Below are 13,649 nucleotides of genomic sequence, written 5' to 3'. Positions count from 1 at the left end.
GGTTCGCAAGCTCTGGACATACGACGGTGCCGGCGCCGTTTGTGCGGATTTCATTGAACTTGTCGGCGCGGGGAGCTTATGACCGCCGTCACGTCTCTGCTCCGGGGTGGTGTTTTTTGCGATTTAATAAGAGAATTAAGTGAAAGTAAGGAGATCCACTAGATTAGAGTGGATGGTTGATAGTAGAGCCTACAGCACCCATACAGTAACAACTGAACTATAGAGGAGCTGAACCCACCACGCGCATATCTATCGGCCCTCCCAAACTCCGCTCCCACCTCCCCCATTATCTGCAACAACCTCCAATCCAACTGGCCTAGCCGGCTGCAACTCGATTCTCCACTCACATTGCATTCCAGCCGCCTTCTCACACGCGACCTTCTCCTCCAACGCCAGTCCCATCGCCGCCGCCCTGTTCACCGGCTGTAACGGAGCCGCCGTCCTCACCCACGGGAACGGAGCCGCCGGCGACCGCCCATCCGGCCTGCGGAATACGACGTCACTGCTTGTTCTTCATCCACACGTTGGATTGAAGGTGAGAATGCCGAATCTTGTCATCAGTTAGAACTAAGGCAACACATGAGATGATTTAAAACCAAAGAATGGATTCCGCTTACTCTGTGCATGAAGCCATCATGAGATCTTATGGGTTTTCTCTGAATTTTGCTCCGTCCACAGCATCGTGATCCGCCTCTCTATGCTCGTCGCCGGCGTCGAACTCTCTCCGTGGACACTTCACGCATTCAGCTCGAACGCCAACGCCGCCCTCCTGACCGGGGCGATTGGAGCCGCCAGCCACACCCAACCACCCAGGGGATCGGAGCCAGCGGCCACCACCCACCTGGCCTGTGCGATACGACGGTACTGCTTCCTCTTCATCCACCTATTCGCATCACGGTTAGAACGCCTGGTATTTTTACACCCCTTAGAAACAGTGAGGTCAATATAATCCAAAACTTTGTATATAAATATCAAATGGCAGAATAAATACCACGTGTTGTTCACATTAACGACAGTAGAGAAAATTTAGTGATAGAGGCAAAGGTGTCCCGTCTTTCGATGAGATGATGAATATCGCTTTGATGGAAGTCGACTTTGACGATCCGACTACGAACGTGCGAGGACGTCGCGCCTTAGCAATCGCTAAACCAACTCCGAGAGGTTATCGACCACGCCGGAGCACGATCAACCTGACCACGAGGGTCTGTTTCCTGCGAGCAAACGAAGAACAGGCAAGAAACTGAGATTGCAATCTGGATATTGCGAATATAAGATGAAAGCTTTATTGATCAAGGTGGGGTTCTGTGACGCCTTTGTCTGGTCGCTGAACACAAACGAAGTACGCGAAGTTGCAGCTATGGCGAACTTTTAATCTAAACAAAACCCAAAGTCTAAACGATGCCCTAAGGGCTGTATATATGGAGGAAGAGGGGGGGAATTTCGTGGCCCTTGAGGAAGGGGTCCGAAACCAACCCTATCTCTTGTTTCCCCACACATACGGACTCTAAAAACAGCCTATACTTATGTATTTCGAAATTACATGGGCCTGGCCCAATAATAAGGTGACGCAGCACCTAGAATAGCCTCTGGACAAAAGTTATGAAGTAGCATCTTGTATATTTCGTCCAAGGCTTCATGCACGCATTATGGTGGCTTCAACGTCCTGAAATCATCACTTGTAACTCCGTTCTTGTTCCCCATGCGCATGCCATCATCTCCATGCTTGTTCTTGCTCCAATGTTCATCCTTCTCAAAGCTAGGCCCTTCATTTGTAAGCAAAACAAATGTATCCAATTTAGGCAGCATCATATTCTCATGAACATTAGAATCATTAGCAAGAAACGAAAGTACCTGGTAATTTAATTGGCGTGCGCGAGCTCTAGTAATTGGTCCAGTATGTATAGCAGCAGGGCCTGTGGGTGTAATAATTGTATTGATGTCCTCATCATCCTCCCCTTCTTGAAATGAAGTCGTCCTCGACGGAAGCTCATCTTCCTCACCCAAATAAGGCTTCAAATCTGCAATATTAAAAGTGGGACTAACCCCAAAATCTGCAGGCAGCTCAAGTTTATATGCATTATCATTTATTTTCTCTAACACCTTAAAAGGACCATCAGCACGTGGCATTAGCTTTGATTTGCGCAAATCAGGAAATCTATCCTTACGCAAATGTAACCAAACAAGATCTCCAGGTGCAAACACAACATGTTTTCTACCCTTATCTCCAGCAAGTTTATATTTAGCATTCATACGCTCAATGTTTTCCTTAGTTAACTCATGCATTTTTAAGATCAATTCAGCACGTTGTTTAGCATCAAAATTAACCTTCTCCGAAGATGGAAGAGGCAACAAATCAATAGGTGCACGAGGTAGGAAACCATACACAATTTCAAAAGGGCACATCTTAGTAGTAGAATGCAATGAACGATTATAAGCAAACTCAATATGAGGCAAGCAGTCTTCCCACATTTTCTTATTATTCTTCAAAACAGCCCTAAGCATAGTAGACAATGTTCTATTGACTACTTCAGTTTGTCCATCAGTTTGGGGGTGACAAGTAGTACTAAAAAGCAGTTTAGTCCCCAACTTAGCCCATAAACATCTCCAAAAGTGGCTAAGAAATTTAGTATCACGATCTGAAACAATAGTATTTGGCACACCATGCAAGCGAATAATTTCACGAAAGAACAAATCAGCAACATTAACAGCATCATCGCTTTTATGACATGGTATAAAGTGCGCCATTTTCGAGAATCTATCCACGACAACAAATATGCTATCCCTCCCCTTCTTTGTTCGAGGTAAACCTAAAACAAAGTCCATAGATATATCCTCCCAAGGAACACTAGGTACAGGCAAAGGCATATATAAACCATGAGGATTTAGTCGTGACTTAGCTTTTTGACATGTAGTGCAGCGAGCAACAAAACGCTCAACATCCCGTCTCATCTTTGGCCAAAAGAAATGTGTAGCAAGTACGTCCTCCGTCTTCTTCACGCCAAAGTGTCCCATTAATCCTCCTCCATGCGCCTCCTGCAACAACAAAATACGAAGAGAGCTAGCTGGAATGCATAGCTTGTTAGCACGGAACACAAATCCATCATTAACGACAAACTTGTTCCAGGTTCTTCCTTCTTTACAATTCTGCAATACATCTTTAAAATCAGCATCATGCACATATTGATCTTTGATGGTCTCCAAACCAAATATTTTGAAGTCAAGTTGTGAAAGCATAGTATAGCGACGAGACAATGCATCAGCAATAACATTTTCTTTACCCTTCTTGTGTTTAATGACATAAGGGAAAGTTTCAATGAATTCAACCCATTTAGCATGTCTACGATTCAGTTTAGCTTGACTTTTAATATGTTTCAAAGATTCATGATCAGAATGTATAACAAATTCTTTGGGCCATAAATAATGTTGCCATGTTTCTAAAGTCCGAACAAGAGCATATAGTTCTTTATCATAAGTAGAATAATTCAGACTAGGCCCACTCAATTTTTCAGAAAAGTATGCAACAGGTTTGCCATCTTGTAATAACACACCTCCTAATCCAATGCCACTAGCATCACATTCAAGCTCAAAAGTCTTATTAAAATCAGGAAGTTGGAGTAAAGGAGCATGTGTCAACTTATCTTTCAATACCGTGAAGGCTTCTTCCTGTGCGGTACCCCAAACAAAAGGCACATCCTTCTTTGTAAGCTCGTTGAGAGGTGCAGCAATGGTGCTAAAATCTCTCACAAAACGCCTATAGAAACCAGCGAGTCCAAGAAAACTCCGCACTTGTGTGACCGTTTTGGGCTGCGGCCAACTCTCAATAGCTTCAATCTTGGCTTTATCAACTTCAATTCCCTGTGGAGTAACAACATAGCCAAGAAAAGATACTCGGTCGGTGCAAAAGGTGCACTTCCCAAGGTTACCAAACAAACGTGCATCACGTAGAGCAATAAAAACAGCACGTAAATGTTCCAAATGTTCTTCCAAAGATTTGCTATAAATCAGTATATCATCAAAATAGACCACCACAAATCGTCCAATGAAAGCACGTAAAACTTCGTTCATTAGTCTCATGAAAGTACTAGGTGCATTAGTTAACCCAAAAGGCATGACTAACCACTCATATAAACCAAACTTAGTTTTAAATGCAGTTTTCCATTCATCTCCCAATTTCATACGAATTTGATGGTATCCACTACGCAAATCAACTTTGGAGAATATTGTAGAGCCACTCAATTCATCAAGCATATCATCGAGCCTAGGAATAGGATGACGATAACGAATAGTAATATTATTAATGCCTCTACAATCAACACACATACGCGACGTACCATCCTTTTTAGGCACGAGTATAATAGGAACAGCACAAGGACTAAGAGATTCGCGTATATAACCTTTGTCGAGCAGCTCCTGTACTTGACGCATAATCTCCTTCGTCTCCTCTGGATTGGTACGGTATGGTGCACGGTTGGGTAGCGATGCACCGGGAATTAAGTCAATTTGATGCTCAATCCCTCGAATAGGTGGTAATCCCGGTGGCACGTCTTGTGGGAAGACGTCAGCGAACTCCTGCAAAATGTGAGTGACAGCAGGGGGCAAAGAGGAAGGCACGTCCTCGAATGAAAATAATGCCTCTTTGCACACAAAAGCATAGCAAACATATTTGCTGAAATCTAGTTCATCAATATCAGATTTTGTGGCAAGTAAACATGCACTTTTCAATTTAATTTCAGAAACAACACTAGATGGTTTATTATTAGGTTTCATTTGTTGCTCAAATTCCTTTGCCACAATCTGATTTTCACTCTTATTTTTCTCCTGTTTTGCTTTATTAGCTCTATTAATGTCATCTTTCAAAATGGAATGAGGAGTCATAGGAAGCAAAGTAATATTTTTATCCTTATGAACAAGAGTATACTGATTGTTTCTACCATGGTGTACAGAATTTTTATCAAATTGCCATGGTCTACCTAGTAATAAGGAACATGCTTGCATGGGTACCACATCACAATCAACATAATCAGCATATGTAGAGATACTAAAATGCACACGAACAGTACGTGTTACCTTAACCTTGCCGCTGTTGTTGAACCATTGGATGTAGTAAGGATGTGGATGTGGTCTTGTGGTGAGAGATAGCTTCTCCACCATCTCCATGCTAGCCAAGTTGTTACAGCTCCCTCCATCTATGATGACGCGAACAGAACGTTCCTTCACAACTCCCTTTGTATGGAACAAATTATGCCTCTGATTTTGCTCTGCTTGTGTGACCTGCACACTCAAAACACGTTGAGCAACTAAACATTCATACCTGTCAGCGTCTTCAGGAGCCATGTATTGCGTCTCATTTTCAGAATCATCTCCACCATGTTCTTCACGTGTAATAAGAGCCAAAGTCTCCTCATCATAGTCACTAGCGGACTCATACCCACCATCCTCAGTAGCAATCATGACACGCTGAGATTTGCATTCTCTCGCAAAATGTCCTCTTCCCTTACAACGACGACAAATAATATCACTTGTGTGCCCTGTCGATGCCATGGAAGAAGAAGAGCTCTGCACAGGCCCGGCAGGTGTGCTCTTGGCAGAGAGTGGTGGTTGTGCCTGCTTTCTTGTATCACGGCTGGAGGTGGCACCTGATGGAGGTGATGGTGACGTGGAAGTAGAAGATGCACGCGGTGTCCATGATGAAGGTCGACCTGCAGAAAAGTTAGTTCGCGCCAATGGCTGTCGATCCTGCACTTCACGTTCAGCTTTACAAGCAAGATGGAATAAACGAGTGATATTATTATAATCCTTATACTCTAGAATGGTCTGAATCTCTTTATTTAATCCACCCATAAAACGTGCAAGCATAGCTTCATTCTCCTCAACAATACCACATCTAATCATGCCAGTTTGTAATTCCTGATAATATTCTTCTACAGAATTTTTTCCTTGTCTTAAACGCTGCAATTTTTGAAGTAATTCACGTTGATAATATGGTGGAACCCAACGAGTACGCATAGCAGTTTTCAAAGCAGCCCAAGTAGCTGGAACAGGATATAATCTACAATGTTCAGACCACCAAACACATGCAAAGCTAGTGAAAGCACAAACAGCAGCAGGAACACGTCTCTCCTCAGGATATTGTAAACATGTAAATCGTTGTTCAGTTTCTAACTCCCAAGTAAGATATATATCAGGAACATATCTACCCTCAAATGGTGGAATATTCAATTTCAGTTTAGGGAGATGGTCATTGTCTCGTACCTGAGGTGGTGGTGCCGGCCTACCGTTGCGAATATATACCTGAGGTCGACCTGCTGGTGGTGGTGCTGGTGGCTGCACGTAGTTCTGATTTTGATCAACCTCATCCTCATAATCGCCCGCATAATCGTCATCCTCCTCAGCCGCCGCAGGAGCAGGAGCCAAAGAAGCATCAACAGTAGGGACAGCAGCACCCGAATTTTGACCAATCTCAATTGGAACGCGCTGTGCCCGTCCCACTTGATTTGGAAGGCGGCGTTGGAGATGTGGTTGTTGTTGTTGTAGAGGTGCGACATGTGCAGCCGGTGGTGGTTGGGGAAGACGCTTGAGTAATTCAGTAAACTTGTCATCCAGCTTTGTCTCAAACGACTTCTCCACGGCATCTATCTTCTCCATAGCCTCTTCAAATCTGTTTAGCACATCTCCCACCTGGCCACTCATCATTTGCTGAAATTTATCATGCAACTCCTTGTTCGTCATGTTCTCCCAATCAGTCTCATCGGCTTGTGAACCTGCCATGGTTAGCAGCAATAGAAACACAAAAGAATATGATCCTGCAGACTACTAGAAGTGGTGGGATGGTGGTGTGTCACAAAACCTTCAAGCGAATCTCAAATTCTTACCAGTTCTTACCCAGCAGCAGGTGGTGATCGGCAACCGTTGTAGTCAAAAACTCTCAAAGCTTGGATATAGCGATTACCAGGGAGAGTCAAACGCACGATGTAGACTTATGTGGAGCTGGGAAGGCTTATAATATGGTAGCAAAATGGTAAGCAATAATCAATTCAGAGATGCAAAGTTGAATAAACGCTCAACGACGGTACTGTGCTGGTCCTAGGCTAGACCGTGCTAGAGACGCGAGCCTAGAACACTAACAAAATCACGGCGCTGCACGTAAACAAGGGAAAAGCACACTCAGGGATTTTATTTTTTCGCTCTTTTTTTTTGCGCTCTTTTTTTTTTTTTTTTTTTGCGAAAAAATCACTATAATGGCGAGTGTCTCAAAACTCTTCCCAGGTCAAACTGACAGGATGGGCACAAAATTTTTTGACTATTTTTTTTTTCGGAAATCAGGGCAGCGACGACGAAAAAGTGCGACAAAAAATCACTATGATGGCGAGTGTCTCAAAACACTACCCGGGGCCTAAAAATAGGATAGGGAAAAAATATTTTTGGTTGCCGAAATTTTGGCCTAAAAACTGCCCGGGGGTCTCCAGACTCTTTTTTTTTTTTCCGAGACCTACTCAGGCAAGGAAACACGAAACGGAAAATATATGGATCTCTAAAACAAACCGACTATGAAAAGAACTCGGATTGGAGGTGGATATATGGCGGTAGTATATGGCAGCGGTGGTGGTATATGGATACGGATTCAAAGCGGTGGCGGATAAGCAATGGTGGTAGATGGCAAGGCGATGATGATGGTGCGGCGGCGGCGTGACAACTTATGACCAGAACTCGAAACTCTAAAAGACTAGACTCTAAGACCAGCAACTTGACACGACGATGCAACCGCAAATTCAACAAAGCAAAAACCCTAAAAAGATTATGCAAAGGCTCAGATTGGTTCGGATATGATGAACTAACCCTAATTTTTTTTTGTGGCTTTTTTCGTGGACTGTAGGTATGAAGAACAGACTCGATCTAAACTACGAAAAACTGTAAAATCTCACCGAGCAACCTGGAAATCTGATACCACTTGATAGAGGCAAAGGTGTCCCGTCTTTCGATGAGATGATGAATATCGCTTTGATGGAAGTCGACTTTGACGATCCGACTACGAACGTGCGAGGACGTCGCGCCTTAGCAATCGCTAAACCAACTCCGAGAGGTTATCGACCACGCCGGAGCACGATCAACCTGACCACGAGGGTCTGTTTCCTGCGAGCAAACGAAGAACAGGCAAGAAACTGAGATTGCAATCTGGATATTGCGAATATAAGATGAAAGCTTTATTGATCAAGGTGGGGTTCTGTGACGCCTTTGTCTGGTCGCTGAACACAAACGAAGTACGCGAAGTTGCAGCTATGGCGAACTTTTAATCTAAACAAAACCCAAAGTCTAAACGATGCCCTAAGGGCTGTATATATGGAGGAAGAGGGGGGGAATTTCGTGGCCCTTGAGGAAGGGGTCCGAAACCAACCCTATCTCTTGTTTCCCCACACATACGGACTCTAAAAACAGCCTATACTTATGTATTTCGAAATTACATGGGCCTGGCCCAATAATAAGGTGATGCAGCACCTAGAATAGCCTCTGGACGAAAGTTATGAAGTAGCATCTTGTATATTTCGTCCAAGGCTTCATGCACGCATTATGGTGGCTTCAACGTCCTGAAATCATCACTTGTAACTCCGTTCTTGTTCCCCATGCGCATGCCATCATCTCCATGCTTGTTCTTGCTCCAATGTTCATCCTTCTCAAAGCTAGGCCCTTCATTTGTAAGCAAAACAAATGTATCCAATTTAGGCAGCATCATATTCTCATGAACATTAGAATCATTAGCAAGAAACGAAAGTACCTGGTAATTTAATTGGCGTGCGCGAGCTCTAGTAATTGGTCCAGTATGTATAGCAGCAGGGCCTGTGGGTGTAATAATTGTATTGATGTCCTCATCATTTAGTAAGTAATCATTAATCACCGATCAATCTGTGTGGTTAACGTACACCTCTGGAGAGGTAGTAACAAAGAAGTAATTAAATTAAATAGCTTATCATAGTAATTTTGTGCTCTGTAAGAAACAGGTGGAACAATTACAGTATGGTACAACCCCATAGCTTATGTTTATTCTCTGACTTGACCCAGTCTCTGTTTGTGCATATTTTCAAGGAATGGCCAGTTCTCCTACAAGTTGTGCCGACACACAATTACCAGACTTAACCAATCAGGTATATTTTTTCCCAGTTAGGTGAAAATCTTTGAAAACACATAGTTCTTTTAACTTTACACGTATTTTAGGCTTTTTTGGACGAACTCAGTGTGAAACATGCAAATATGAGGTTAATGTGCTCACCGATAAGGTTCGCGCAAATGATTGATGGATTAGATGACGAGCACCTAAAGGCCATCTGCACTCAAACCGGTCTTGGAGGGCTAACAGAGATGAAGTCAGTGTCTCTCCGACGTATTATGTTGGTGCTGCTAGCGAAGAGCTACATCGACGACATGCAGAGTATTCACATTGCTGGTAAGGACATTTCTATAACTCCAACGGATGTCTATCAATTAATGGACCTTCCAATAGAGGGGAAAAATATATATATGGAAATGGGAAAACCAAAAGACGCAAACCTGTTAAGGGCTTATCAAACAGATGGAAGACTTAAGCTGAGTGACCTCGAGGACAAAATTAAAGCCTCCAAAACTCCAGATGATCATTTCATCAGGCGGTTTGTTTTGTATGCTATTGGCATTATTTTAGCACCCACGGTACAAGATTATGTCGACTCCAAATATTTCGTCCTTGTTGAAGACGTCGCAAGAATTCCCAATTTTAACTGGGGATGTTTCACACTGGACCATTTGATAACATCCATCAATACTTTTAATTATAAGGATCAAGTCAATCTACAAGGAAATATAGCTTTGCTCCAAGTAAGTGCTACAACAGTAGTTGTCATTCAACTATTATTCATATGATGCATATATCTCTATCATTGATGAACTAATATTTCCTATAGTTTTGGTATTGGGAACATGTTCGTGCTGGATCGATTTTGTATTCTCGTATACCCCGTCCGCTGATGGCACGGTGGGATGAAGCCACAGGTAAAATAAGACATGAGGCTTATGATAAAGGAGGCCTATATAATGGATTGGTACCTTTCTAGACTTGACTTCTTTATTTACCATATTTATTTCTTAGTACTGATTCTTTATATCTTTTCAAAGGTTGTCATGAACATCGGCGGTCTGGAGCCAACCAACATTACAAATGACCAGCATACCAACAAAGATACACATGCGCATGAAGATGCTATCTATCGACCACAACCACGAGGTCAAACTATGAGTAGCCAACAAGTAAGTTGCTCCAAGACACATCCTTCTCAATAACACAACAAAGGTCACACCTAACCACACTTATTTTTCTTCTAACAAAACGAGTTGACATTTCTTTTATGCAGATGGACATGATACTTCAAACCCAGAACGATCTATTTGCAGAACAAGAGAAAAAGTTGGTCAAACAAGTAGTAGAAGTAGAGCACAAATTAGATAAAAGAATAATCACCGTGACCGAGGACGTGATAAACATAAGGGGTAAAATTGCCACTCAACCTAGGTTGTCCAAGCTGGAGGACGAAGTTGGAGACCTCAAAGGAAGTGGACCAAGTGGACCTCAAAGGGAACTCCAGGTAAGTGACACTACAACATCAATTTTACCCATAACTTCCTATATTTTCATTCTATGCATTTCATGTTACAGGAATTAAGATCCCTAGTTGAAACAAACAAACAATCAACGACGAACAATGCATACGTACAGGTGATAACTATGGCCCATAACCTTGCTAACATGAGCTAATTTCTGTTCATTGACCAACTCCTAATTTTAGGAACAAGAGCAACCAAGCAATGGCAAGTTTTCATCAACTCCTGGGTTTGACGCATGGAAAGCACGGACTTCTGCTGGTACACCTAGTGCAAAACCTGTGGTGCAAAACGAGGAGTTGGACCAAGACATCCCACCACGGAAGCCTGTATTCAACAATGATTACATATTGACAGATGAAGACTATGAGGCTGAACTTTTCATCCGAGGGAGTCACGACCTTGTTGAGGTAGTTCACATCGAAGACATTGTGCTAACAGTTCATCAACTCAAGCCAAATGTTAGCAAACTATTCTTCGTCGATGACGTAAGGCCCGTATACTGCAATCTACATCAAGTATTCTAAATTGTGCCATATTACATGACTACAAATTTTGCAGGTTATTAATGCATATGCACACATTAGCAATGTTGCAACTGATGCTACATCATTCATTTCCACCGTAGAAAGCAGAAGATTGCTAGGCGAATTTGGGGGTATTCCAATGGGATGCAAAAGCCCACATGTTGCTAATGTAGCAACGAAATTTGTAGGACGCAAAATGGTATGCATATTTCCTGACTTGTTTAATTGTATATCTTGATTTTCCCTAAATTGAGTCCGCTTTAATTTTCTGCCAGGTACGTGTCCCAATGAATGTGCACAGCATGCACTGGTTATTACTCGTGTTTAATTTAGACAAAGAAGAGACCCAGGTCCTAAACTCCATCCAAGCATATCGTGACATTGCCAAGGAAACTGCACTGGTAAGCTTGCTCTCTTGCTTCCTCTTACCTCATGTGACACTTTTTGAAATGCACTGACGCAATCCCTTGAATCACTCCTCATACACCAGGTGGAGTCCATTCAGGCGTGTATCAACGAAGCGGTCGAGGATGGCTTGGTAACACTGCCTAAACCCATCAATATTACCCAGTGGAAAACCACTTGCTATACTAACATACCACAACAGACGGATGGGTACGTATAGGCAGCTACATGATTCCTCACCTACATTACAATACTTAACTTCAACTTTACATCACAGTTATTCCTGTGGGGCGTACACACTCAAATACATGTTGACATGGGACGGAGACAAAATTACTGAGGATTTCACACAGGTCTGCCGAACACTAAATTACATTTGTAATCATGCACTACCTATGCTTCACCGCTATCCTAACCTATGCGTCACTATCTAATTCAGGCAGAAATACATATTTTCAGCTGGAAAATATGTTCAAGCCTGCTGCGTTCGGATTGCAACAAGCTTCGGAAAAAATCATACAAGAATCCTATAGAGGTAAGTTCTACACAACTAGCATTTCATGTCATGTAGTTCCTACCTTTCATGACCACTATTTCCTCTACAGAAGGACGAGTACGAAGCCAGCATTCCAGAGGAACGAAAAGGTGCAGACGACGACGTCACGATTGTCAGCAACCCTGATGTTACAAACAAACCAGACACATCCGGTGCCCCAAAGCGTAAACGTGGACGCCCGAGGAAGAATGCCCCTCCTAGTAATCCAGTGAAACAACAATTTGACACAGAGACTATCGCTAAACAAGTGGAGTCAAAAAGACGCAAGCGCAAACCATCAAACGCCGTGTCCAGCCCATTCGTACAGCCATGAATGGGCTACACGGAGAGGCACTTCAAGGGCAGATCCAAATGATTGATCTTCATGGCATGTTCTTTGAATTAAAGACTACACTTATGTTCTAATGTTTTTGCATATTATTTGTATGCTTATGTCCATCCAAATGCTTGACTTTTCATTGGTTCTTTTTAGAAAAAACCCAGCTAATGAGCTGCAAGTTCCACTTCTATCATTTGCACCATCTGATCCATACCTTTCTGCATCGGAGTAACCTTACATCTAAAACACTACCATAAGTGACTACTTACAAACGCATGCTCCCCATTCTAACGGCGCCATACACTGCGTAAGTATACCGTTCTGGTTTAAGTGGATGATGATTATGGCTGAGGCAGGGTAATTAAGGAAGAAAAATCATAGCATATAGAACACATGAGCAATTATGTAAATATCATGGTTACACTACTATTTCTCACATCACGAGTTGAGTGGGAGATTATTACCTCGCCAGCAAAAAGAACAGAATCAATAATGCAGCTAGTTTGATGGATTACTTCAGTCCACTCCACAAGAAAAATTTCAGGCTGCAGCACCAGCAGTCAATGCACACACAGAACCATATTGTCAAATGCCAGCCTCTCCTGCAGAAAATAAGAAGGAATAGCATCAGGAACACCATGTACCATTTTTATACTGATATAGACATGTCGACAAGAGTTGGCACATTGCAGCTTGTGTTTTGCATCGAAACTAATGCGATACATGGAGCTAATGAATTTACAACTAATAAATCTAGGCCTAAGTCTGTTGGGTAACAATACTGAAACAGATGTCCCAGCTAGCTTTACTCTAACAGAGTTCTGCTTACTAACTAGACAGCTAGGACGACAATGAGAACCAGGCAACCAGCATAAGATCATGGAAGAACAAACAGATGCTAAACTTGCTCATTGGCAAAATAGGTTGTGCACGCGAACATGACAGAGAGGACTAAAATAGGGGACATACTTCTTCTGTTCCATATTTGTCGACAATGATTATGGCTGAGGCATGATAATGCACATGTAGCAACGCGTGCAAAGCGGGCAAGAAATTCATATGAAGTAGGCATTCTTCCAAATTGAGCCAATTCTGGTTTTCGAAGATATACTTTACATAACTACTTTCCATTTTCTACTGTGCCATACATTGCCTAAATATTCAGAACTATGTTTGAGGCGCGGGTCATGTATGTCTTGAGCTCCCGATTCACCTTCTC

General features: G+C 42.6%; 1 protein-coding gene and 1 long non-coding RNA gene across 2 annotated transcripts; one reads left to right on the top strand and one right to left on the bottom strand.

Moving 5' to 3' along the window:
* Positions 1-287: 287 nt before the first annotated feature.
* Positions 288-13,398, bottom strand: LOC123167368 (uncharacterized). Its single transcript, XR_006483911.1, has 5 exons — positions 12,895-13,398; positions 9,541-9,762; positions 9,263-9,401; positions 618-883; positions 288-511 (listed from the first exon to the last, which is right to left on the bottom strand). It is a non-coding gene; the product is annotated as an uncharacterized lncRNA (long non-coding RNA).
* On the top strand, positions 10,607-12,543 carry LOC123167366 (uncharacterized). Its single transcript, XM_044585209.1, has 3 exons — positions 10,607-11,908; positions 11,995-12,090; positions 12,161-12,543. Exons 1-3 carry the CDS (start codon positions 11,762-11,764, stop codon positions 12,422-12,424), a joined length of 507 nt encoding a protein of 168 aa, XP_044441144.1. The 5' UTR covers positions 10,607-11,761; the 3' UTR covers positions 12,425-12,543.
* Positions 13,399-13,649: the final 251 nt, after the last annotated feature.

The sequence above is a fragment of the Triticum aestivum genome, chromosome 7D (assembly GCF_018294505.1).
Source record: "Triticum aestivum cultivar Chinese Spring chromosome 7D, IWGSC CS RefSeq v2.1, whole genome shotgun sequence".
Lineage (NCBI taxonomy): Eukaryota > Viridiplantae > Streptophyta > Magnoliopsida > Poales > Poaceae > Triticum > Triticum aestivum.
This window is presented reverse-complemented; position numbering and strand designations above follow the sequence as displayed.

Coding starts and splice junctions, on each gene's coding strand:
- LOC123167366 (XM_044585209.1), top strand. CDS start 11,762: ATGGGTACGTATAGGCAGCTACATGATTCCTCACCTACATTACAATAC. Junction 11,909..11,994: donor TTACTGAGGATTTCACACAG/GTCTGCCGAACA, acceptor TATCTAATTCAG/GCAGAAATACATATTTTCAG. Junction 12,091..12,160: donor CATACAAGAATCCTATAGAG/GTAAGTTCTACA, acceptor TTTCCTCTACAG/AAGGACGAGTACGAAGCCAG.